At 44.6% G+C, this 24,898-nt stretch overlaps 2 protein-coding genes across 5 annotated transcripts in view; one reads left to right on the top strand and one right to left on the bottom strand.

Moving 5' to 3' along the window:
- Positions 1-9,391, top strand: part of Tatdn2 (TatD DNase domain containing 2) — a 19,924-nt gene extending 10,533 nt beyond the window's left edge. Inside the window, exons 5-8 of one of the 2 annotated variants that reach the window (XR_008722660.1) lie at positions 3,786-3,913; positions 7,798-7,981; positions 8,160-8,257; positions 8,380-8,456. Coding sequence is in view for 1 of the 2 variants with exons in the window: in XM_055628458.1 (XP_055484433.1) it covers positions 3,786-3,913; positions 7,798-7,981; positions 8,380-8,520 (453 nt within the window). In the remaining variant the exon portion in view is untranslated. Of the gene's footprint in view, positions 1-3,785; positions 3,914-7,797; positions 7,982-8,159; positions 8,258-8,379; positions 8,554-9,091 lie in introns of those variants that run through there. The other variant, XM_055628458.1, reaches the window with a different exon arrangement.
- A 5,286-nt stretch (positions 9,392-14,677) lies between these two features.
- Ghrl (ghrelin and obestatin prepropeptide) lies at positions 14,678-18,772 on the bottom strand. 3 transcript variants are annotated; one of them, XM_055628460.1, is made up of 5 exons: positions 18,586-18,772; positions 18,027-18,160; positions 17,565-17,678; positions 15,490-15,598; positions 14,678-14,796 (listed from the first exon to the last, which is right to left on the bottom strand). In XM_055628460.1, exons 1-5 carry the CDS (start codon positions 18,668-18,670, stop codon positions 14,777-14,779), a joined length of 462 nt encoding a protein of 153 aa, XP_055484435.1. In that variant the 5' UTR covers positions 18,671-18,772; the 3' UTR covers positions 14,678-14,776. The 3 variants fall into 3 exon arrangements, with proteins under 3 accessions (XP_055484435.1, XP_055484434.1, XP_055484436.1); XM_055628459.1 differs by having other exon boundaries at positions 17,565-17,681; positions 18,586-18,770; XM_055628461.1 differs by lacking the exon at positions 18,586-18,772 and adding an exon at positions 18,288-18,323 and having other exon boundaries at positions 17,565-17,681.
- Positions 18,773-24,898: the final 6,126 nt, after the last annotated feature.

The following is a 24,898-nucleotide window of genomic DNA, read 5'->3' as shown; positions in this document are numbered from 1 at the left end:
ATCTATCTATCTATCTATCTATCTATCTATCTATCTATCTATCTATCATTTGAGATTAGGTCTAGTGTAGCCCAGGCTGGCCTTGAACTGGTGATCTATCTGAGGATGACCTTTAACTCTTGATCTTCTTGCATCTATCTTTCCAGTTATAGCACCAACACACTGGTTTGTTTTGGTTTTATAAAATGAAATATGCTATTACAAAATATTTTACAGACTACAAAAATGTACAAAGAAGGTAATTCAGTCTGAGATAATGACTGTTAACCATCATAACGTTTTTTGTTTTTTTTTTTCCTGAGTATTTTTTGAACTTGGCAGTTAGGCAGGGGAAGAGTCCTTTGTAGCCTTTCAGCAGACTTCTCTGATAGAGAATAAGAGGCAGTGGCCCTCCCACTCATCCTTCCCTGGTTCCCAGGTAGTATTTGTGGTGGAGCATGTACGCTGAGCTCCTAGAACAGTTAGGAGGCCTGTGAGGTCTTAGGCTGTGCATCCCACAGGCTACAGGCCTTAGGGCTGGAGTGTTGGGGTCTTGACTCTTCAGAGTTTGGCTTGCTGGTTTTCTGGCTTACGGTGGTAATGTGTTAACCCTGTGACACATGTATAAAGTAACTACATCTGAACACATGGGGAAAAGAGTCTCAGGATAGTGAAACATAACACTTTTCCATTTGGGCCCTGTCTTACGGTGCAGTTATAAGCACAATGACCAAAAAAAAGTCAAAAAGAGTAAGAGCCTAGTGGCAGGAACTGAAGCACAAGCCACAGAGGAGTGATGCTCAGCCTGTTTTCTTATATACCCTAGGACTACCAATCTAGGATTGGTGCTGCCTGCAGGGGTCTGGGCCTCTTCGCATCATCCATCAGTCAAGCATACTGGCAGGGACAGTTTTTCAATCAGGGTTCACTTTTTCTGTACGACTCTAGGTTGTGTCAAATTGACAAAATCCTAAGAAGGATAGTCCCTGTGTCACAGGTTAGGTGTGCCAAGGGAAGAGGAGCAGTTCAGGAAGCTCCTCACTGGAGTGTCACAGAGTTGTACAGCTGATGTTTACTGATACCTGCCTGTTTCAGGAACCCTGCTAAGAGGACTTGATAATAATACCTAAGTTCTTTGTTAGAGTATGAAGGGCTCAGATCACATCTAGAGTCCCAGAGTTGCCTTGCTTGAGCTGAACTTGATTAGTGGTCTTCCAGCTATCATTTGGTTTAATGAGATGAGACTCAAGATGAAAAATGAGTCAGGAAATAGATTGCTGGCTGGGGAGCAGAACACGTACCTGCATGTGAAGCACACATAGCGTTAGAGGTTTCTGTCAACATGGAGGGCGATAAGCTGGAGAAAGGACGTGACTGTTGTGTTTTTGATGTAAATCTTAAATTGGACACCTGGTAAAGTGAATAGTGACCAGCAAACAACCAGTTTGCACTAGCTGGAAGTCTTACTTTGAGGGGAAGAAGGGTCTGGGGAAAGATTGTGTCTGACCGTATTGGGAGTAGTCAGACCTGAAAGAGCGTGAGTGCTTAAGCACTTCGTGTGGGCCACACTTGGGTTCTGCATCTGATCCACATGAGGGGTGAGTATCCTTAGGGAGGGGAAATGAGTGTTAGTTTTATCTGATACTTCCTGAAGGACTGAGAAAATAGAGGAGAAAAAATGAGGAAAAAATGGGTAGAGTAGTTCTCATTAAGTCTTTCCTTGTTTTTATTTGTGTGCTTACAGATTTAACTATTTAACTTACAAGGATTAGGCCCTAGGTATTCCTGAGTACATTGCACAGATCAACCATTAAGATGATCAGAATCCTTTGAAGGAAAAGCCAAAAAGAGTGGAGAATGTCTCCAGCCATCTCATTGAACCCTGGGTATCTGTGCCTCTTTTTGTGTTTGATTGGAGTTAATTATTAAGAAGGATGCAAGAAAGGCCAGGTTTCCTTAGGAGAGTCAGGTTAAGTCTGCAGTCTCTGAAATGCTGTGTCAGCCGAGGACCAGAGCATTGGTAGTGGGGGGAGAATGCTAGAGTAAATACACAGCCTTTACTGCTGTTGTGTTCAGCCCTGCATGCTGGAGACTTTTTATTCTTCTTGTTTTTGTTTTTATAATTTGGATGTGTGTGGCCAGCTATTATATATTTAATGATAGGCCTCTTGGTAAGTTGCAAGGGACAGTTGGTGGCTTGTCTTAAAATTACCTGTTAAAGATTTTAAGAAAATGTGCTGTGTATAGGTCCCACCCTCCTCATGCGGGTCTAGACTCTAGGTCCTTGGGCAGATGTTCTGCAACAACTTTAAGAAAGTAGAAGGGTGATGGAGATAGATAGTTCAGTGAGTAAGATGATTCGACATGCAAACCTGAGGACCTGAACTGAGATTCTAGAGCCACGTAAAAATCATTTGATATTTGGTCATTGTCTCATTGTCTTTTGCTTACCACTGAAGGGAGCCAAATAGATGGCTCGGTAAGTAAAGGCAAGCGTCACAAAGCCTGCTGCCTTGAATTTTATCCTTTGGACCTACTTGGTGGAAGGAGAGAACTAACTCCTGAGAGTTGTCTTCTAATTTCCCCTCACCTCCCCACCCAAATAAATAACAAAGAGTCAGGGGTTCTCTGTGTAACAGAACCCTGGCTGTCCTGGACTTACTTTGTAGGCCAGGCTGACCTTGAACTCACAGAGATCTGACTGCCTCTGCCTCCTTAGTGCTAGGATTAAAGGCATGCATGACCATACCTGGCTAAGATGTAATAATTTTTTAAAAAGTTAAAATTGGGCTGGAGAGATGGCTCAGTAGTTGACAGCACTGGCTGCTCTTCCAGAGGACCCGAGTTAAGTTTCTAGCATCCACATAACAGCTTATTACAGTTGTCTGTAGCTCCAGTTCCAGCGTTATCTCTGACACCCTTATACGTATATACTTGCAGGCAATACACCAGTGCATATGAAACAAAAATAAATCATTTAAAAAAAAGTTAAAAGTTACATCAGAATTGATAGTGGCTTGTGCCCCCATTTTGAGACAATTTGGCACATGCTTTAGACTTGTAAATGTCATTCCTAAGTGGATATTATAAAAAAATGTGTTGTTATTGATGCTGAAGATGCAAACATGAACTATGTTCCACAGCTAAAAAAAACTGCTTATAGAATGTATCAGGTGAGACAACTTGCTGAAAAAAATTCTGGTGCTATTTAAACCAGAATTCTAAACCTGGCCTTGGTGGAGAAAAGAGAGATTTAATTTTACTTGTTTGCTTACATTATTAACTGTGGATTTCACCAGTTTTGCAGGATGAAGAAGATCCATGGGTACTTACTTAGAAGGATATTCAGGAACTGTGAACCCTAAGACCTAGACATTTTGTTGGAGGGGGTGTGTGAGTGTACAACTCTTGCATAGGGAAAGGTCTAGAAGTTTACCTCTTGAAAGTAGAGGTGAGGGATCGAGCTGAAGGACAGCAAGTTGGTATTATACATTCTAGATCTCTGCCCTTGCACAGTGTTCATTGCCAGCTGCTCAGGGAGGCAAACTAGGGTGACGTAGGGTTCTCTAGCTCTGGGTTACTGCCTTCTGAACTGGCCACAGTGTCTCCTCAGGGGACCAGTGAAGATTGCAGGTTGTTGAGCAGCTCAAGGGCTTGGAGGACCTTGCAGTGTAGGAAGGACCAGTAGATGGTAGCTATGTTCACAGTTCTGTTGTGTAGTTTAGAAGCAAAGAATATGAGACAGTACCCAGAGGTAACAGATGGAAGGGCCACTCATCAGCTGCTGTCACTTTGTTTTCTCTCAGGTGTTTGGGAGGCAGCTGCAGCTGGCTGTGTCTCTGAAGAAACCCTTGGTTATTCACTGCCGTGAAGCTGATGAAGATCTGTTGGACATCATGAAAAAATTTGTGCCCTCTGACTACAAGATCCATAGGTTAGGAGCTACAGTTTCAGTGGGCAGGCACATGGCATTCCTGCACTAGCTGCAGATGAAATTCAAGAAAAGCAATCATGCTATTTGGGTGGTTTTTGAGGACTTTTGCGATCTGAACCCTTATTACATTTTTTAAGTAACTTGACTTTTGTAGATTTTCATACAAGAGTACTTTATTTATATCATTTCTACCTCTTCACCCATATTACATTTAAGAAAAATTTGGTGGTTTTGAAAGCCTAAGTTCGGCAGGTACTCAGTAGATATATCATCCCTTCCTTCTACCTCAGTAGTGTTGGGATTACAAGGTGTGTTACTACACCTAGCTTCCTATTATGTACAAAGTATATTTTTAAAATAATTAAACATTAAATAGAACCACATGAAACTTCTGGTACTTGACTTTGCTTAGATAGCAATGACTTTTTGTTTGTTTTGTTTTTGAGACAAGGTTTCTCTGTGTAGCTTTGGCTGCCCTGTCCTGGAGCTCATTTTGTAGACCAGGCTGGCTTTGAACTCACGTGCCTCTGCCTTCCAAGTGCTGGGATTAAAGGCATGCACCACCACTACCCGTCCCAGCAGTGACTTTTAACAGTTTAAATAAGTAATCCTTTAATCATGAATGAGCTAGAAAGGGCTTCCTGGTCTCAGATGTGGGAGAGGCTGCTGTCTGGTTCAGTTGCTTAGTATACAGAGAACCTTTCAAGGTTTCTGAAAAGATAACTCTTAGCTTCTTTTTCTTACTTGAATTTGAAAGCTTTTATGATTGTTTTGTGATCAGGTCTCATGTTAGCTCAGTCCAGACTTCAGATATATAGCCAAGGATTACCTTGAATTCCTGATCCTCTTGCCTCTGTCTCCCCTCTGCTGGGATTACAGGTATGCGCCACCACAATGGACAGAAAACTGTTTATTCCAGTTATTAAAGGTCCAGGTTGTGTTTTACTTAGTGGTAACCACAATCTTAGTCTAGGAAGCTCCCTTGCATTCCTGCACTGCATGTACCTGTCATGGTCCCCCTCTTGGGATGTCATTGGGGAGGTGTCAGATGGACAACAGCCACTGGCTGCCTCAGTATGCAGAGTGCAGGACAGAGGTGGACATTGAGGGAACCCAGGTAGGGGCCCTTTAGCCTGACTAGAAGTGGTTAGGAGTTGATGCGTGAGTGAGCGAGTGCTTTAGCTGGCCAGAAGGGATTAAACAGAATTTAGGCTGGAACCAAATCTAGGTCTTGTCAGATAGCAGGAGGGAGTGGGCTTTCAGCCATTATGCTGCCACCCACTGATGCAGTGGCTGAGGTACAGTTGGAGAAGTGGTTGGTTGGGTTTTCAGGGCTTTAACAATAGCTGTCTTTAGAGAGCTGAACCAAAGCAAGGACAGCTTGATAGGGAGTTATGGCTGCAGGAAGCCCTGAGTTGCAGATACATAGACAGTATTTGTTGCCTAAGGACATAAACTGCTATTACATTTAAGAAGAAAATTCTTAATCCCAGCACTTCAGAAGCAAAGGCAGGTGGATTTCTGTAATTTCGAGGCTGGGCTGGTCTACAGAGTGAGTTCTAGAACAGCCAGGGCTATGTAGAGAGACCCTGTCTAAAAAAAAATGAAAAAATACTTTATTTACCTATGACTCACTCCTTATTTTCATTTGGTTATTTCTTCTTTGTGCGTCTGACAACACAGGTTATTGGCTTTCTCCGTCAACAAAATAAGCTAATTCAAGCTGAATTAAAAATATAAAAGCAGGTTTTTTGGGGGCATCTAAGGAGACAGTGGGGGACCAGGGAGAGAAAGAAAGCGAAAGCATGCGCAGAGATGAGGAATGCAGGGAGACAGAGAGAGATAGATCTGGGGTGGCTGGTGGGTACTTTTATCCACGCATGTGTGATGCACTGGCAGTGGCAGGTGATGATATAAGCAGTTGCTAGGACCCTGAGAGCAGGCCAGTGGAATTGCCTTTATACCAACAGGGCAGGGTTAGGGTTCCCATGTTTAAAACCCAATATCCCAGCTTTTTGTTGATAATAAATGAATAAGGGGTGATGTAATTGTCTGTGACTACTTCCTGCTGATATTGGGATGTCATTGAGAATTCAAGAAGCTGGATTATTGTCCAAGTCCAGGAGGAGTAGGCTGTGTCACTCCATGTCCAGGCTTTGCAGGACCGTCTTGGGCTAGGGATGTGAAGACAGCAGTTGGAGCAGTTTGCCGTTTTTAATTGTTTGGAAGTCTGCTGTAACAGATATATTTTAGGGACAGAAGGTAAAGTTGAATTTACCTTCTGTCCCTAAATTTTTCTTTGTATGTTTGAAACTTTTAGGCTCATTTTCCTGGCAAGTACAGGATGGGAGTCCCAAAACCAGGGAAAGGGAACGGGATCCCACACTCTGGAATAGGCAATAGGTGGGAAACTTAGGATGTTGTTCATTTGACCCATGAGAGGTAGATTCAAGTTGTTTCTCTGAAGCTTACAAGAATCTTAATTTACTTGCATTTTTAAATTATCCTTAAATAACCTTATATAAAAGGTTAAGATTTTGCAGCTTTATCCCTGTTTAGTTTGAGCCTTGAAAATAAGTCTTTGAATTGAAGCTCTTTTAGTATCAAAATAAAGCTTTTAATCATAGATACAGTCCGTAGAGACTGGCAACTTTACTGCTCCTGAAAATGGGCACAGTAAAGAAACCATAGCCATTCCTTGGTTGAAAAGGGAAAAAAGTTATTCTAAAGTACCCAGGCTGTCCAGGAGAAAGGAGGCTTGTGAGCTGGGGTGGGGCTTGTGAATAGGGACTGAGAGAGCCTAGTGGCCAACATTGACCTTGACAGGTTAATAGGCACCACAGTCATATGTTAATAGAAGGGCCACAAGGTCCTCCTGCCAGAAGAGAATGACTCCCATTTTAGCAAGTATTACCCCTGAGATTTTGTGTAAATGTCCAACCCTGGGAAAAGGACCAGACACACTATTAGAATATTTCAGTTTTTTTTTTTTTTTTTTTTTTTTTTTTTTAATATGGGTAAGTTTATCCAAACAGCTAAGGGTGAAAAGACGGAGAAGTTAAATAAACATTACTGTGAAACTCATCACACTTTAGGAGTTTATAGATCTTGATTATTAAATGTAACATTCATTAAACATGTTGTTACTTACCTACATTTCTAGCAGCTTGGTGTTGAGCAAATAGCAGAGCCATAAGTAGTTAGACATCTTAAATTAGCTTTTGTTAATTTGAATAGATCTTTATAACCTTACATTTTCATCACCATATATATTGTAAACTAGAGTTAAGTCACAAGACCAGGGAAGTTGCCATGCAGACAGGGAGACGGGGAGGGGAGAGAGAAAAGAATGCATGAGCAGAGGAGAGGAATGTAGGGAGAGAGAGATCTGGGGTGGTTGGAGAGCCCTTTCATTCATAGCATGCACCTGGTGGTGGCAGGTGATGACATAAGCAGTTGCTTGGTCCCAGAGAAAGGCCAGTGGAATTGTCTGTATACTAGCAGGGTTAGGGTTAGGGGTTCCGGGTATGAAACCCAACAACAGGCATGTTACTTTTATATTGTAGTTGTAACCTGAGGAGGGCTGGTCTTTATTTCTGCTGTCTCCTCTCCCATATTTCTCCAGCTTGTACCATGGCTATAGTCATGTCAGATGGCTGCCCAGATTGTGGGGTGAATGTGGGTCTGGTGATGTTCAGTATTTGATCCTCATGCCAGCTTGGTCTTGGTGTGTTTGGACTGTCTCCTTTCTCAGCTTGCTTTGGAGTTGGCTTGGGTATAAGCTTTTCTTTTCTAGGGTCCACTAATGGGGGCTTCAGGCCTGTAGGCAGCTAGGGGTTGCTGCTGAGGCCTGGGAGCAAGCCCTGAACCGTACTCTCCCACAGGCACTGCTTCACTGGCAGCTACTCAGTCATTGAGCCCTTGTTGAAGTACTTCCCTAACATGTCGGTGGGCTTCACAGCAGTGCTGACCTACTCCTCTGCCTGGGAGGCCCGGGATGCTCTTAGACAGATCCCATTGGAGAGAATTATTGTGGAAACAGACGCACCCTACTTTCTTCCTCGCCAGGTAGGACTGTCTTCAGACCAACCTGAGGCACTGAGTCGTGTGGATGGGAGGATGGCTGGGCCTGAGTCCCAGTGACCTCCTGGTCCACCCTCTGTGATATAGGTGTCTCCCTGTTGTTACTCTGTAGAACCAAAAGTCCTGGGGTCTGAGAAGCTGAAGGGTAACCACTCTCTTCCAGGCAGTGCAAAGCCCTACCCTGTAGAGGGTAGTCCATGGAAGCGTGGGACCCTGCTCACCCAGAGCCCCCCATGACTAGGACTCTCCCTGCACCTGCAGGTAAAGGGGTCTCTACAGGGCAGCCCCAAAGAGGTCCTTGCTGGGTATGGGATGGGGGACAGTGTATGTAACAGGTATGTTTAGAAGGCAAAATGATGATGTAAATGCTTGCTGTCTTCCAGGTGCCGAGAAGTGTTTGCCAGTATGCCCATCCAGGCCTGGCCTTGCACACGGTTCGAGAGATTGCCAGGGTCAAAGAAGAATCACTTTCTCGCACTCTGTCGGTCCTTCGAGAGAACACCAGTCGCCTCTACAGTCTTTGAGCAGGGAGCATGAGCAGGCATCTTATTGCGAAGGTTGTAAGAGTCACATGTTTCTTAGCAGTCAGCCATGGGAGTCTTTGGCTGTTTCTCTGACATAAGCTAACTGGCATGTCTAGTTTGCAGCCTGTGGGCTGCATGTTGCCAACGAAAGTTAGGAATACAGTTGGATAGAAGATCTTAAACTTCCTTAAACTTTGAGATCTATATGTTTTGTAATTAGATTGCCTGCTGCCTACATGTGAACATGACCATGCTGTACTGTAGTGTTAAATGTTGGACTCACCTGGTAGAGAAAGTAAATCAAAGGCCAGTGAGATGGCTCAGTGGATAAAGGCACTTACTATGCAAACCTGTTGAACTGAATTTGATCTCTAGCACCTGAATAAAAGGTGGAAAGAACCAATTTCACAGAGTTATTGTATGCCTTCTGTAGCATATGTATCTCCTCAAACATACAGAGCCACAACAATTTATTTATTTTTATTTTTAAGAATACAAGTTTAGGGTTGGTATTAAACCTAGTTTGTTGTGCTTCAACTTGTAACCTTATTTTCTCTTTTAAACCCTCTAGGATGACCAGTAGCCTGATAGGATAGGACAGGCTCCATCCGCCAAGGATGTGCTGGAGATCTTGTCAAAACTCAGCAAACCAGGATGAGATATTACTTTGAAACTTCATCACAAGACTTCACCTCCTGGTTGCTGGGTGGGTGGGTGCTGTGGAATGGATTTGGGGTGAGGGGAAGTTGTTTTGCCTGCTGGCTACAAGGCCCCAGGGTAATCAGCAGAGTACAGTAAGAAGGCCAGTCTGGATCCCTGCCCTTTGGCCTGGGTTTCCCTGCAGTCTGAATAAAGTCACCTTTTTGTCCGAGCACATGTGGATATATAATCTGGTCCCTGCTTCTCTGTCAAGAAAGGAGTTTCCTGAGGGAGGTCTCCTGGGCATTCTCTGCAGCCTTGCCTCAGGTGCCACTTTACATGTCTCTTCTGTGGTTGCCACTGGTTTTGTGTCTCTGAGGTGCCTGTCTTTGTGATCCTACTGCTGTGTGGTGGTGTGACCTGTGAGGTCTAAAGAAGTAGGACTTCCTGGGGTAGATGAACCCCAGAGGAATAGGAAGTCTACCCTCAGTAAAGTCCCTATGGCAGGTAGCTGAGCATCTGGGGCCATTTTTGGGTCTTTTTTCATAAACCACTGGACTAGGAATATTTCTGTCCTTTATCCCTTCACAGTCTCCCCGTGTCTCCTACCCATGCTGACTTTCCCAAGGCTCTCTGGGGGCTTTGGTCATGTTGGATTGCTAGTGCTGAGAAAACAGCCTAGACAGAGGAGTGGAGGTGAGATGACCTCTCTCTCTCAGCTGCTTTTTGTGTCCTATTTGCATTTTAGGAGCCTTCATTTGTTAGAGCAGTGTGTGATCTAAATTGTTCTGGTTTCTGGTACCTTGTAAAAGTGGAGTCATGTTAGGCTATGGAAGTAGTGCTAGCCTAGGGTTTACTGTGAGAACCGTGTTCTTGGTCCAGAAGGATTAGATTGTTGGGTCCAGCCCTTAATGGTGCGTTCTTATAGGTGCCTTTGTCTTTGGAAGGTGTGCTTGAACCTCATGTGGTAAAATAGATGAGCTGATTATTGCCTGTCTGAATTTTCTATCTAACTAACTCTGTGGTGCCTGGGTCAGCTACTTTTTGTTTATTCCTCACTTGTGTCATACGGGAAGAACAGGGGACATGCCTCCTTTTTGAAAGGCTTGGGGGTCTCTCAGTCTGCCACAGTCTGACAGCAGTTCCTTATTATCTTTGAGGCACTGCTAGCCTCCCTATAGGGCATTACTATTGACCACTATACCGAATTGGAGGCCACTACTCCTCACCTCTCCCAGATTTTGGCCTTCTTTCTAAAAATAAAAGAATGGGTCCTTAATCCACCTCCCCATCCATCTCATGCTCATTCTTTGTATCTAGATTGTCAAAGTGATGCAGGGGCTAGACTAGTAAGCTTGGTCACATGGTCTTCTGTGCTGCTTTCTAGTGCTGTGATGAAACACCCAACCAAACATTACCTGGGAAGGAAAGGATTTGTTTTACCTGGCAGATTATAATCCATTGATCAAGGGACTCAGGGCAGAAACTCAGAGGAACTGAAGCAGAGTCCATGGAGGAATACTTCGAAGTTGCTTCCTATGGCTTTCTTAGTATGTCTCCTTGTACACCCTCTGCTCAGGTGTGGCACTGCCCTCTCTGTGCGGGACCCTCCCACATCAATCATGAATCAGGATGCTACTCCAGAGGCTTGCCTGCATGCCAGTCTCATGGGAGCAGCATTTTTTTTTTTTTCTTTTTTTTTGAGAGTCCCCTTTTCCAGGTGACTTGAGCATGCATCAAGTTGACAAACTAATCAACACATTCGGGAATGTCTGGAGCTACTGTCCAGTTATTGTGAGATTTAAGTATCTATGAGAACACAGTCCTGTCTGAAAAAGTCTGCTGCCTTGGAATGAGATGTCCATGTTACTTTCCTGCAGTTTGGGTGTGCTGCAGCTGCTTTGCCTTTGGGGAGTACATAGTACAGCAGAAGAAAAAGCAGTGTTGTACACAGGGATGTTGTACAGGGATGTTGAGTCAGTTGCAGTGTGAGTTTTGGACTCTGACATGTCTCCAGATAAACTGGGGGGAATTGTTTCATCATTTGCAGATAGTCATCTTACTTTATATTATGGTATTTAAAAATTTTTATCTGTTTGGGTGTATCCCTGTGTACCTGGTGCCCATGAAGGCCAGAAGAGGGCATTAGATGCCTGGAGCTAGAGTAAAGAGGGCTTGCAGCCAAGGTGTTGGTGTTGTGAATTTACCAGGTCTTCTGGAAGTGCAGCCAGTGCACTTAAATACTGAATTATATCTTTGGTCTCTATAAGGTATTTTTTTAAATGGTGATTTTCTGTGTTTGTGGTGCTTGGGGATTGACCCAGGGCCTTCCATGCTTGTGCTAATAATAAGTTCTCTACCACGGAGCAGCACCCCAGCCTTGTGCTGAGGTATCTTTGACCTTAAGGTAGAAATTAAGATGTTACGTGAGATAAACAGGCTCCCTTTCCCCTATGATGTGTGCACACATGGTCAGGTGATTGTCATGGATCATAGATCACAAATTTTTAGCAGGTTCTCTGCTTTGTCTTCCTGTCTGGTTCTGGTGGTTGTCTCCTTCCTCTGTTTGTAGCTCTTCTGGTGTTTTCCTCATTTTGCATTGACTTGGGGACTTGATACTTAACTGTTTACTCTCAGCACTTTCCTTTTGTTTTGTAAGGGCAACTGGCCACTGGCGTATATCAGACAAACTGTCAGGGATGATAAATCAACACTGGCTGGCTAAACTTGGTCCTGTTGGCTCTTTTTCACTGATGTTTGAGTGTTCAGATTTAGGGAGGGAGGCTATTGTGTGTGTTGGCCTGTTTTTGTGTTTGTTAGAATTTTTAAGCATGCAGCTCTAAGTGTATAATAAGTAATATACGTGTGCTGTTAATGCTAAGTATACAAGTTTTTTCTTAAAGAATTTTTTTTTTCCTCTTGAAAGTGCTTTGTTTCCTCTATAGAGATAAAGACTCCCTACTCCAGGGAGCTTTAAGTTAGTGGAATTGTTAATTAATGCATGAAGGAGTGGGCTTAAGAAAACTGACCTAGGGACCTGGGTGCCATGGTACATGCCTGTAGTCCCAGCATTTGGGAGGCTTGACAGTTCAAAGCCACAAGCCATGGATGACTTAGCAAGGAAACAAAACCATAAACAAAGAAAAGGAAGGAAACTAATGTGGGAACATGTTCAGAATGATATATTTTCTAGGCACTGTGTCCCCTAATTATGTGCTTGCATACATTTTATTTCTGCTAGTTGTTAAATTGAAATTGTCCTCTCCCCATCATGTTCACTTGATGAATTGTCAAGAAAAGTGAAAAATAAAACTAGGAGCATAGCTCCCTGGTAGAGTGCTTGTCTAGCATACACAGGTTCTGGGTTCTAGCCCCAGCACTGAAAACCCCTGTGAAAGCCTGGATCCTTGGCAGTTGTGCCAGGGAATCAGTGTTAAGATGGAAAAGCCACATGCCTCAAGTCTGAGGCTCTGACTGTGAGTCTTCAGGTATTTGTTGTGTGACTTTGGGAGAGTCACTTCATTTCTCTGAATTCTCCCATAAGTAGAAATATTGTAAAAATGAACAGAAATTAAACTCATCTTGAATGTACACAGTAGGATCACTGAATGGTGCCTATTTGGATAGTTGTGTTCCTATATTCCAGGCAGGCACCCTTGTGCCAGATGCTGGGTTCAGTTTTGGCAATCACATTAGCAGGGAGGAGTTAGGGAAGTGCAGGGTCTTGGTGTGGATTGTGTAGCTGGTATTCCTATTTATCCCTTGCTCATATTGAACCACCTGATAGATAGATTCTGGCCAGACTATGCTCAGCATGTGCTTCTTGAAGGAATGACTACAGGGCACAGGCAAGAGAAAGAAATTCATTTTTTGGTGAGGGAAACAATATGTGACCAACTGTTCCATTCAAGTTCTTCATTTGCTAAATCTCTTTTTCTTCATTTCTACTCTCCAGTATGTTAAAGTGGTTCCTTGTGACAAAATCTTGCTGCCTGTGCTATTCTGAGGTCCAGAGACAGGTGCTGTAGGTAGAAAGGGGAGCAGAGCATTGGTGTTGTTTTGTATCTTAGGGATAACTTAGTTGATACCACGGAGTGTTGCAGAGACAGAGGAAGGAAAAAGAGAAGCTGGATGCATTAGTTTTTGTATTGCTATGATAAAACACGTTGACCAAAAGCAACTTTAGGGAGGAGAAGGGTTTATTTCAGCTCACGGGTCACAGTCTACCATTGAGAGAAGCCAGGGTAGGAACTCAGGAACCTGAACCTTGAGGCAGGAACTTAGAGACTCTGGAGGAATACTGCTTTCTGGCTTGCTTCCTCCCATTTGCTTAGCATGCTTTCTTAATACCCAGGACCACCTTCCTAGGAGTGGCACTGCGCACAGTGGGCTGGACCTTAAAATATCAATCATTAAACAAGAAAATACCCCACAGACTTGCTTAACAAGAAATCTGATGGAGGCATCTTCTCAGTTGAAGTCCTCCTTTCCAGATGATGATAGCTTATGTCAAGTTGACAAAAAAACTAAGCATAGTGGACATTTGTGTGTCTCCTTGTTTCCAGGTTTGCCAAGGATCCTACATCCACCTGGCTCCACGTGCTGTGTTGTTTGAACAGGATCCTGGGACTTCTAACAAGTCATACCTTGGGGAGTTTGTTAAAAGGTTCTTTAGAGGAGGGCTGGGGTAGGGCCAAGCCTTCATGTGTGAGGAATTTCTAGCTGGTAGTGGCAGGGAGCATCATAGCTCCTTGGCAGAGATTTGTTTAGATTTCAGAGTGCCTGATGAGTGTGCCCTGCTCATCTCATGCCTTGGGTTCTGCGACAAGGCTTCCCTTGAGGTGGTACATGGTTTCTCCTGAGTAGTGTTGCCTTAACTGGGCAACACTGGGTGTCCTATTTATTTAGCTCTCTGGGGTCTTGCTTCAGTTTTGGATCCTATCTAATATCACAGGACTTTGGACATTGTCTAAAGATTTGCACTAAGTTGTGAGTAATTAGTGTTTCAACTGGAATTACAGCTGTAGGACTTGGGAATTGAGGATTAGGAGCTGTGAGCTGGAGTTTGGGAAGTAGTTTTGGACATCTGCCTGGTGTCAGGCAGTGGCCAGCCATGAGCACTGCTTTGCCAGACTTCTGGAGTTGATGAGTGGAGCATGTGGTTACCCAGCCAGATACCCATTCTCATCACCCCAGATAGGGGTGGCTCTTGGGAAGCTCCTAGTGTAGCTCTAATTCCTCAGGAAGCTCTAGGATGTACGAACTGTGTTTGTGGCCTCCATCCCCCACCTTTAGAACCTTCTGACATACAGGCCTCCTGCCATTCTGCTGCTGGGATGAAGAAGGTTTCCTTTGGTTTTCAAGCATGCTAACCTGCCTTGCTGTGCCTTTTTTTTTTTTTTTTTTCCTTATGGGTCATAAACTCAAATCATTGTTTCATTTCATTGTTCCAGTTTTTAAAGTACAATGTAAACTTTACCATGTAGATGAAATAAATTCTTATTTTGAACATTTGGCACACAGTTTGAACATTTATTCTTAAGGTAATAGGAGAGTCTGGGAGTTACAGAGGAGGCTAAGACCATAGGAAAGCACAGTGGACCAGTCATGTCAGTGGTCACTTGTCAGCTGGCTCCTCTGAAAAGCAAGAGATCAAGTCAGTCTTCAATAGTACCATCTGCCTGTGTCATCAGAAATGGTATGCTGGAAGCAAGCGTGTGGTAACGGGTGGGAATCACTGGCCTTGGACTTGAAAGATGGTGTTTGAGTGTAAGTGTCCTCATATTGCCAAATCTTGTTTTCCTCATCTGTATGGTGTACTATGTGTGGTTGCCATATTTGTGAGGAAGTGCTTAGGGAAAGAATGTAACTTGTTGAGATTTTTGCTTCCTCAGTCGTGGAAAAGCTAGGTATATTCTTCACAAAGTAAGAGTATACTGTAAACCCGGATTCTAGCTCAGTGGTAGTGTGCTTGTCAATGCCTATGGGATTTTCACTGTGCTACGGTGGCACAGATGCCCTTTATGAAGTTACACTGTAAAGATGCTTCTAAGCCAGATAATTTGAAATGCTGTGAAATAGATGTAAGCACCACCTCATAGTTAAAAGAACTAAGGCTCAGATGGGGCCAAATGGCTAACTGATAACACTAGTTCTTGGAAACAGGGCTGTTGGAAGATTGACCTGATCAGCCCTCCTGGGCTGCCACACACACCAGCTCAGCATCCTTTCCCACAGGTAGTGAGGAAGATTAGAACCTTTAGAGTGGGGTTTGGGGAGGAAATTTTGTCACTCATAAAATAGGTTAAGCTCCATTTTGGATTGACTCACCTTTGACCTCTTCCCAAAGGATGTCCTGGAGAAACTTTCCCAGGGCCCGGCCATGCTGCTGGTACTGAGCTCCTGACAGCTTGATGCCAACGTCGAAGGGAGCATTGAACTAGAAGGTAGGGTTGGGAATGGAGTGCCTGAGGCCTCATCCTGCCTGCCCTGTTCCAGCCCCACCCCCCACCCCAGGGAGGCTTGGCCATGTTGGCCATCTGGGTATCTGAGTGGTCTGTGAATGTAAACTTAAAGCAAGAAGGGGGTGCCAACTGTTCTAGTACTCTCCCTGTCCTCATTGCAGTAGCCCAGAGAAGCTAGATGGTCCCCCTGTGTCACAAACAGAGGTGAAAGCCAATGATTTAGAAAGCAGAACTCTGAAATCTGCCCAGCCCCAAGTCCTTGCTTACTTAGTGTGGGCACAGGCCTTATCAGGCTGCTAGGCACCATGTAAACTAGGCCCCTGCAGCACATAGAAGCCTGTACCTCTGCAGTTTGTTTTGGCCTGAAGGAAATAAAAGTGGAGAGCATGGATGGGGGGAGTTATGTGATTTTTTTAGGGACCTGGGGCCCTTGTAGTCTTCTCGTCTGCAAATGCTAATTCTTCTCACACAGCATTGTAAGTGCAGGCTGCTCAGATCACCTAGTTATCATGGGAGAAACCCACACACCCATTAGGAGAGATGGTAAGGCTGACACCCTGGGACATAATAGTAGGCGCTTGTGAGAAGTGGCAGCATTCCAGGTTTTCATACAACCTGGAAAAGTCCCTTCTTCCTTGGTTCAGGGTCCATCTGCTTAGTGCGGTTCAGGTAGTTGGTGTTTTGTCTATAGACCTGATTTAGGGGGGAAAAAACCTTTGAGGAATGATGGGGCCCAGATGGGAGGTTAGGCAGTGGTCAGATTGTGCGCTCTTTGTGCTGCAGGCCTTCCCATCTGCTTGTGCCTAATACTTGTGTCTAATACAGATATCTGTCTCCTGTTGAGTATCATAGAAACGAGTCCTGTGTTTGCTAAGACCCCTTCCCTATGAGAACTAAGTACAGGGCTCTTGATTCCACACTGGCCACCTGCCCAGTGTGGTCCTGGTTGTTTCATAAGACTGTGACCATGCCATGTTAGTGAAGGAACCTTGGGGGGTAGGATGACTTAATTTTAAGGGTCACACTTCTTGTGGAGCAAGGGTTTGAGAAGATAGCCATTCTCCAGAGAGGATCAGAGAACAGGAGTTTGGTGATCTTGGCATTGGCATTTGTTCTTGACCAGAAAGGAAGATGGGGGAAGGAGTGTAGTAAACCTTGACCTGATGGCCTTGGGCAAATGAGTTTACCTTTCACCTTTGGTTCCTTATCTGCAAAGTTTAGCAAATAATGCCAGCCTTGCTTAGTTTTAAGAGTAAATGAGTCATGATAATGGTAGATGAGGCCTGGGGATGGCCCCTGGCAGAGCACATGCCTAGCAATTGTAAAGCTCTAGGTTGTGCCTCTGCTGCCCAGTTAGTCATGGTTGCTGTGTTTGAAGATAAAATTACTTCATGCTGACACTCAGTACAGGGACTGGTATTGTCAGGTGCTATTTCCTGTTCCCAGGGGAATCCTAGGTGAGCTGCTGAAAGACACCTATGGTCCCTTTATTTCCTTCCAGTCCTTCTCCCAATATAAAAATGTTTGTGGTTTTTCCTTACCCCGTGCAAGATTTTTCAGAACAAAACTGACTTCATTAGGTCTCAGGTGTAGGCTGGCCAGCCTGTATTAGTAGCCTTCTCACCTGTCTGTCACCAGGGCAGGCCAGAGAGGCCACTGGGACAAACAGAAGGCTTTCTTCTGTCTCTGTTTCTTTATCCATGCTTCCTGGCTCTTTGTGATCCCTGGAATCTGTTGATGTTGTGTCTTTGCTCATGGCTGTCCCTAGTAACCCTTGAAACATAGTTACCTGTGGACATTTTACTCTTGGGATGGAGACCCTGAGCCCCTTGTGGAGCTGTTGGTGCTGGTGTTAAGTAGCTTGAAAAGCCACGTGTATAGTTTACCTCCACCCCCAAACCCTTTACTGCTACAAGAGCATACTGGTGTCTGGGTACCAACCCTGATCTCCAGCTCATCCTCTGCCCCTTCTGCCTGTCCTCTGCCATCTGGGTGGAGCCAGCCTTCTAGAGCTCGTGGCTGCAGTTTGGCTGGTGGCTTCTTGGATTCCTTTCTCTGCTGGAAAGAAAGAAAGTGTCTATTTTTCTTAATTTAAAATTAGTTTTAGCCTTCTCGAGATAGAGGCTTACTATGTGGCCCAGGCTAGCCTTGAACTTGAGGCACACTGGTCTTTGTCTCCCAATGCTGGGATTATAGGTGTGCACTTACCATGCTTGGTGAGGTTTTCTCTTTAGGCTCTTAAATCTGTGTATCCTTTTATAAGCAGAATTGAATCACATCCAGAGGCTGAAATGTTGTGAAAAGGCAGGAAGCCCAGAGAGATGGAGCAGCTACTACTGTCAGTCATAGGACTAGAACAGACCCTGAGTCAGGATGGATGTGCAGCTTGGGGAGATGGCTTACCTGGGTTTTCTGGTGCTCTGGGCTCAGGAAGCTGGAGCCTGCCATGGCCACGTCCATCCAGAGCACGCCAAGGAGTAGCAGACTGCAGATGGTCCCTGAAGACATCATGGCCTTGGTGGTGGGGACAGATGGCCCTGGGAAGAGAGGGTCTTATGGTATCATACCTCATCTCCATGATATGACTTAGTTTTTTGTTCAGGTTGGATTCCAGCAAGATTCTAGAAGTAACTTGCTAAGTGAAACAAGGTTCCTTGTCCCCACCTTAGAAGGGTGGAAGAGCTGAAGGCTTGAACTCTGCCTTTTCTAAACTGTTGAGGCAGAATATGATGTGCTAGAGGGCTGTCCAATGCAGTGTTGCTTGCCCTAAGGACTCATGAGCTTGATGATGAAGCTAATTAGGCTGACCTAGGTTTTCCATTGTCCCCTTTGTTCAGTGAGCTCACTGACAGGCAGAGAAAGTAAATGAGTGGCCAGAGTAGTGAGCAATCTAAACCCTTTTGAGCACACATGTTCTTGCATACACACACACATACACAAACACACAGCAGAGAGAGCCTACCTGGAATGCCTGGGGATGTGATGCCTGCTGGCTGGCTGCTACTTATATAGGGAGCCTTCTGTTTGTTCGGATCTGGCAGTCTCATCTCTGAGGCTGTGTAGTTTGCGTGGGCAGTTTTGCATTCCTTGGGAACTAAATACTCTTCGCTCTGTCCTCCCACTGTTGAAGAACAACTGTGGAGGTCAGGTGTCCTGAGAAGTATCCAGTTGACTTCCAGTAGCACAGCACTTCCTGATGTCTTTGTGGTGCCTGTGTGGGCTTGCGCCTGGTGGAGGGTAGGTAGGTGAGAAGCTCTGAGGTCTGCTTTAGTTATGGTATGACCTTGTCTTGCCCCTTTCCATGTGAGATGGTGTTGCCACCAGGAGAACTCCGAAGATTTTGACCAGCTTTTCCCTGCCACTGAGGCTATTGTGTCTTTCACACACTGATCACATAGAGCTCTTATTCTGGGATATTTCCAAGAGAGCCTGAACTGCCCTACCTAAGAAGCAAGTGTTGGGGAACGCTCACCTGGTGCTCTTCTGTGTCTTGCTTGGTTTTACTGGTTGATTTTGTTTTGTTTTGCACTGTTGGCCATAGTTTCCAGGGCTTTGTACTTGGTAGACATTTTCCACTGAACCATATTCCAGCCCATTCTGGTGTTTGCTAACCTGGCAGCTTGCCTCTTGTGTCCACTGGCAGTTTCTAAGGCCCTAGCACAAGGGATGCCCATTGTGGAGGAGCAGACAAGATGGACCCGGTGTAGAAGTCCTGCAGTATAGCTTTGAAAGAGGACAGTCTTTGGAAGCTTTTCTCACAAAGATCCCCTGTCCTTGGCAGCTGGTTCTTTGAGTACTGAGTGACAGCACAGGTGTGGGAGCCCTGTATAACTAATGATGTGGCCTGCAGGAGGCAAGTATGTTAGACTATGGATGTCTAGTTAGGGGGTCGTTGATAGCAGAACAAATGATTCAGGGCCACAACATTCTAACCTACTAAGTAGTCTTGGAGGAGATTGGGCCCTTACGTGGGAATACTAGGTACAGGTAGGCATGGGCTGAGTTGCAACTCCTGTGAGAAAAAGACCATCTGGCAGGGGTGGCTGAAATCCTATGTTTAGTCCTCATCCAGGCACCTTCATAGTCCTGTCACCCACCTGAACATAGAAACCATTTGGCCCTGGGTCTCAGAGGGCCTGAAGATGAAAGTGGTATGGTAACACCTACAGCCCTCCAGTCTGAGAACAGCAAGCCCATGCATGGTGACCAGGCGATGGCTGAGCTATGAGGCTTGTCCACTCACCCCTTGGAAGCCTCTGGAGGCAGGAGGTGCTGTGTTGATACCTCTGGAGGCAGGATGTGCTGTGTTGATCTTAGATAAGGCCACAAGTGAGCAAATACACAAGTTGCTAACTCTCTAGGGACAGAGCTGGCACCCTCTAGTCACATACCTTGCTATTCAGAGTGTAGCTTAGTAGGGAGGAAGGTCTGGTGATGGAAGAATGGAGGGAGAAGGCACCAGAAAATAGCCACCCACCCAGAGCTGTGGAAGAGGGCAGGGCTGGGATATGCACCTCCATCCTAGCAGTAGGAGCTTGGGGAAGACTATGACTGTAGGAAAGGACAGGTGCCCCTCCCCCAACCCATCCCCCTTTTTTGTTTTTTTTAACAGATTTACTGATGTATATGCGTATTTTGTCTGCATGTACTCAGGGCATTGAATCACATGGGGCTACAGTTTTGAGATGACTTGTGAGTGCTGGGATTTGAACTCAAGACTTGGAAGAACAGCACTCAACTGCTGAGCCATCAGAGTCTAGCCCTTTCTTCCCTTTTTGATTGTGACCCAAACCAATGTGACAGTTCCAAGAAAGGGAGCTAGGCTGTTCTCTCCTGGAAGCAGGTGTCCCGGTGTTCCCTGCATGCCCACTGTACTGATGGCCTTGATAATGAGGACCACAGACTGTGGGAAGTGGGCTGGGGAGCAAACGTCTGTTGGCTTGTCACAAACTTCCTTCATTTTCATTAGTAGTTGGTTCAACAAGTGTGTTTTGTAATACACTTTGGCTAAATTTTGGTCTTAGGCTGAATGGGGACAGGGAGGGAAAAGTCAGACATGATGGCGAATGTCATACCTGTATTCTAGGGTCTGAGACAGGATGACTGACACAAGTTTGAGGCTAACCTGGGCAACAATGTGAGATCCTGTTTCAGTAAACAAAGGCAAGACCAAAACAGGCAGACTAAATTTCAATGTATGTTATGTTAGTCAGGGTTTTCTAGAGAAACAACTGACAGAATGAATTTAGGTATAGTAAAGGGGATTTATTAGAGTGGTTTATGGCTCTGGTCTGGCTAGTCCAACAATGGGTGTCTCCTGACAGGCCAAGAATCTATTAGTTCAGTCTTAATGTGGGATGTGCCAACTGGGTTTTAGTTTACATTCAAATGCAGAAGTAGGCTTTTATGCCAGTGAGGAATGGTTTAGCCAAAGGATAGATGAACTTGCCAGTGAGAGTGAGGGGGCAAGCAGGCAAAAAGCAGAAGCTTCTTTTTTCTGTGTCCTTTTATAGGGGCTGCCACCAGAAGGCCCAGATTTAGGGTGGGTCTTCCACCTTAAATCATTTAATCCAGAAAATTCCTACCCACAGGTGTGCCTAGCTTCTTTTAGTTGACTCCAGATATAGTCAAGTTGACATCCAAGATTATTTATCACACATATATGACTGTATTTAACGTTATGTCCAAAATAATGTTTTAGTGTGTGATTAATGACAAGTTGTTACTGAACTCTTGACTTTTTAGTCATTGAATCCAGTGGGTATTTTGTTTTGTGCCTGCTCCAAGTGCTCTGTAGTATCCAGGCTTCTGTGTCTGCAGTGCTGTTGAATGATCCTATGGGCACTCTTCTGTCTCTTCTCAAAGCCCAGCATGTCCCACTGACCTTCCTGCCCTTCTACCATCTTGAAACTGCAGCCCCAGCCAGTAGCTTCTTCTGTCTTCAGTGTCTATTCAGCAATGTTGCCCTCAGCCTAATGCTTGCCCAGACCTAATACTGTACAAGTCTGTGGGGCTCAGACCCCACCTTGCCATGCCCACAAATCTGATCCTTTCTCTTTCCTGAGATCCTAGTCCTCTCTGGGTAGAAGGTACTAAGCATGGCCACTTGCCCCTCTGCCATTATTTTTAAACATTTTCAGTTGCTGGTAGGCTAGCCCTAAGGTCTCAGTGCTAGGTTAGGCCTGCAGGACCCTGGTCTCAACTGCTAGTGCCCCTACAGCATGCTGGAGTTTGGGAGAATGCTCATAATTGCAGCCCAGGAAATTCATGTAACAAGCATCCTCAGAAATTATTTTCTGGTTATTAAAAAAAACCCAAAACATGTTCTTTTAAAATGTTTATTATTTGTAATTATGTAGGTATGAGTGTGGGTGTGTGCACACGAGGGTACAGATGCCTGTAGAGGCTAGAGGTGTTGGATCCCCTTGGGGCTGGAATTGCAGGCAGTTGTGAACCAGCTGATGTGGGCACTGGGAACTGAACTCTTTTCCTTTGCAAGAGCAGTAAGCTGCCTCTCCAGCCCTCTTTTTGTGGTATTTTAAGAGCAAGATTTACCTATGGGTAAATGTCACTGAACATTATTCAAATTCCCCAAAATCTTGCATTGAATGCTTGTAATTACCATCCTGTGTTACTTAACCAGTTAACTACCAGATAACTGCCCAGTCCGTACTCACAAGTAGTTACTGCCTTTTGAGTGCATTTGCAATTATTTTATTACCTGTTTGCACAGAGAAGGCAAGAATATTACTTAGGTTTCTATTTCTTCACTCATTTTCAAAGTAAGGGTGGATTCATGCTTTTTCTAACATGAACTCAGAAATTATTTTACATGGTAGCTTTTCAGCTAATTTACTCATTTTGTCCAATGTGTTTTCAGCTGACCAGCTGATCCTGGGTACTTTTGAAATGACCCCAGTTTTAAATAACTTTCTGTTCCACTGAGATCCCTCAAGTACATTTCCTCCACAGACCCAAAATCAAACACATGCCCAAGAAGCATTGGTTTCCATCAGTGGGAACTGTGCATGTGCCTGAGTGTGCATATGTACACACACACCTTTACATACACGTATGTACACATGATGGTGGAGGTCAAAGGTTAACATTAAGTGTCTTCCTCAGTTGCTCTCTAGTTTATTTACTGAGGCAGTCTCTCACTGAATTGAGAACTTGCAAACTGAATTTGTCTAGCTGGCCAGCTTGTCAGGAGTCCCCTGGCCCTATATCCTGGGCATTATGATGTCAGGTGGCCTGCCATGCCTGCCCAGGTTTTTATGGAATGTTGGGGATGCACACTTAGGTTCTCAGTTTGTATCCACTAAGAGCTCTCAGAGCTGTATCCACTAAGCAATCTGCAGTCTTGGAACCAGTTTTGAGACTGTATCAGGTATATTGTTTTGGGGCTTCCTTTCCTTAGCACTAAGATTAGAAATGCCGAATTTAAAAATACATTTGTGTATGTGTTGTGTGTATGGGCATGCACATGCCATAGCATATGGAAGTTGGAGGACAGCTTATGAGAATCAGTTCTCTCCTTCTACTGATGTGAGACCCACAGATCAAATTCAGGCTTTAAGATTTGGCAGCAAGTGCCTTAACTTGCTGATCTATCTTGCCACCCTCCCTCTCCAAATGCCTACTTTTAAAAGGAAAACTATTTGGCTGAGATGGCTCATGGTTAAGAGTGTACAGTGTTCTTGCAGAGGTCCTAAATTTAGTTCCCAGCATCCATGTTGCATGTAGCTTGCAGCTACATGTAGTTCCAGCTCCTGGAAATCCAGTGACCTTTTCTGGCCTCTGCCAGCACTTGCACTCATGAACACATATTCAAACACAGACACAAACATGGCAGATCCAACACCAATCCTGAGTTTAATTTTTATATGTATTGGGGTTTAAGGTCTGTGAGCTGTTTCGTTTGATGAGTATTGTAGAGTCAAATGAGTGTGCTGAAGCATTGCTGGGTAGAATGTTGCATATGTCGGTTCAAGTACAAGGATGGTTCATGCGTTCTGTAAATGTTTGAGATCTCTTTGTTCTGTTATTAAATGAGGATGGAGATGCCAGACTAAAATTGTAGATGGTTTCTTTGCACTGTTCCTGCTCTTAAGTGTGTGGAAGCTCCTGTTCAGTGCAGACAAAATTTAGATTGTTAAGTCTTTTATCATGTTCTGGTATCTCTGGTGGCATTTTTTTCCTTCTAAAGCCTGTTTTATTTGACAGAGGCAGATACTTGATTCTTTCCTTTTGATGCCTATCTAATGCCAGTTTTCAGCATTTTTATTATTTTCCCCCTTTATGTTCTCCCTGTGTGGAACTAAACCTTAAACCTGAGGTGTTGACAGGTGTGGCCATTTTGTCTCCTGTCTTCACAGCTCCAGGGCAGGAAGGAGAGGTGACTGCCCTGAGGCAGGGAGGGGGGGGGACACCACCAGTCTGTCAAGATGATGGTCTCTCTGCTGAGGGAAAAATTAAGGAAAAATCAAGTCTTTTCTACTGCTATGGTCCATCAGTCATGGTGAAGGGCCAGCTCAGCTCTCTGGCCATTGTTGTGGGTGGGGGGCAGCTTTAAAAAAATACATATATATATATATATATATATATTTTTTTTTTTTAATAAATTACAGTTTATTCACTTTGTATTCCAGCTGTAGGCCCCTCCACTAATCCCTCCCAATCCCACCCTCCCTCCCTCACCTCTTCCCACATCCTTCCCCAAGTCCACTGATAGGAGAGGTCCTCCTCCCATTCCCTCTGACCCTAGCCTGTCAGGTCTCATCAGGACTGGCTGCACTGTCTTCCTCTATGTCCTGGTAACCCCTTACTAGGGAACCCACTTGGAGACTGAGTTGCCATGGGCTATATCTGTGCAGAGGTTCTAGATTATCTCCATGCATGGTCCTTAAGTTTGGCCTTATGAATTTTGAGATCAGTTTCATTATATAGCCTGGCAATCTTCCTGCCTCAGTTGGGATTCTGGCATGTGCTGCTGTTGGGCTGTTTCTTCTTTCTTCTTCTTCTTCTCCTCTTCCTTTCTTGTTTTGGGGGTGGGAGTGAGTGGAAAGACAGGGACAACTTCTTGCTGTTTTCTTGAGGCTGGCTTGAACTTCTGGGCTCTTTTGATCCTTCTGAGGCATCAATCTTCTGAGTAGCTATGATTATTGATGTATGTCATTATACCCAGATAATGTGGTTTGATATTTTGTGTGTATGTGTAGGTATGTATACAGACCAGAGACTGACATCATCAAGTGTTTCCCTCATTTGCTCTT

Source organism: Psammomys obesus, unplaced genomic scaffold, assembly GCF_907164565.1.
Source record: "Psammomys obesus unplaced genomic scaffold, mPsaObe1.curated_primary_1811, whole genome shotgun sequence".
NCBI classification, from domain to species: Eukaryota; Metazoa; Chordata; class Mammalia; order Rodentia; family Muridae; genus Psammomys; species Psammomys obesus.
Note: the sequence above shows the minus strand (reverse complement) of the source record. Positions and strands in the feature narration are given on the sequence as shown.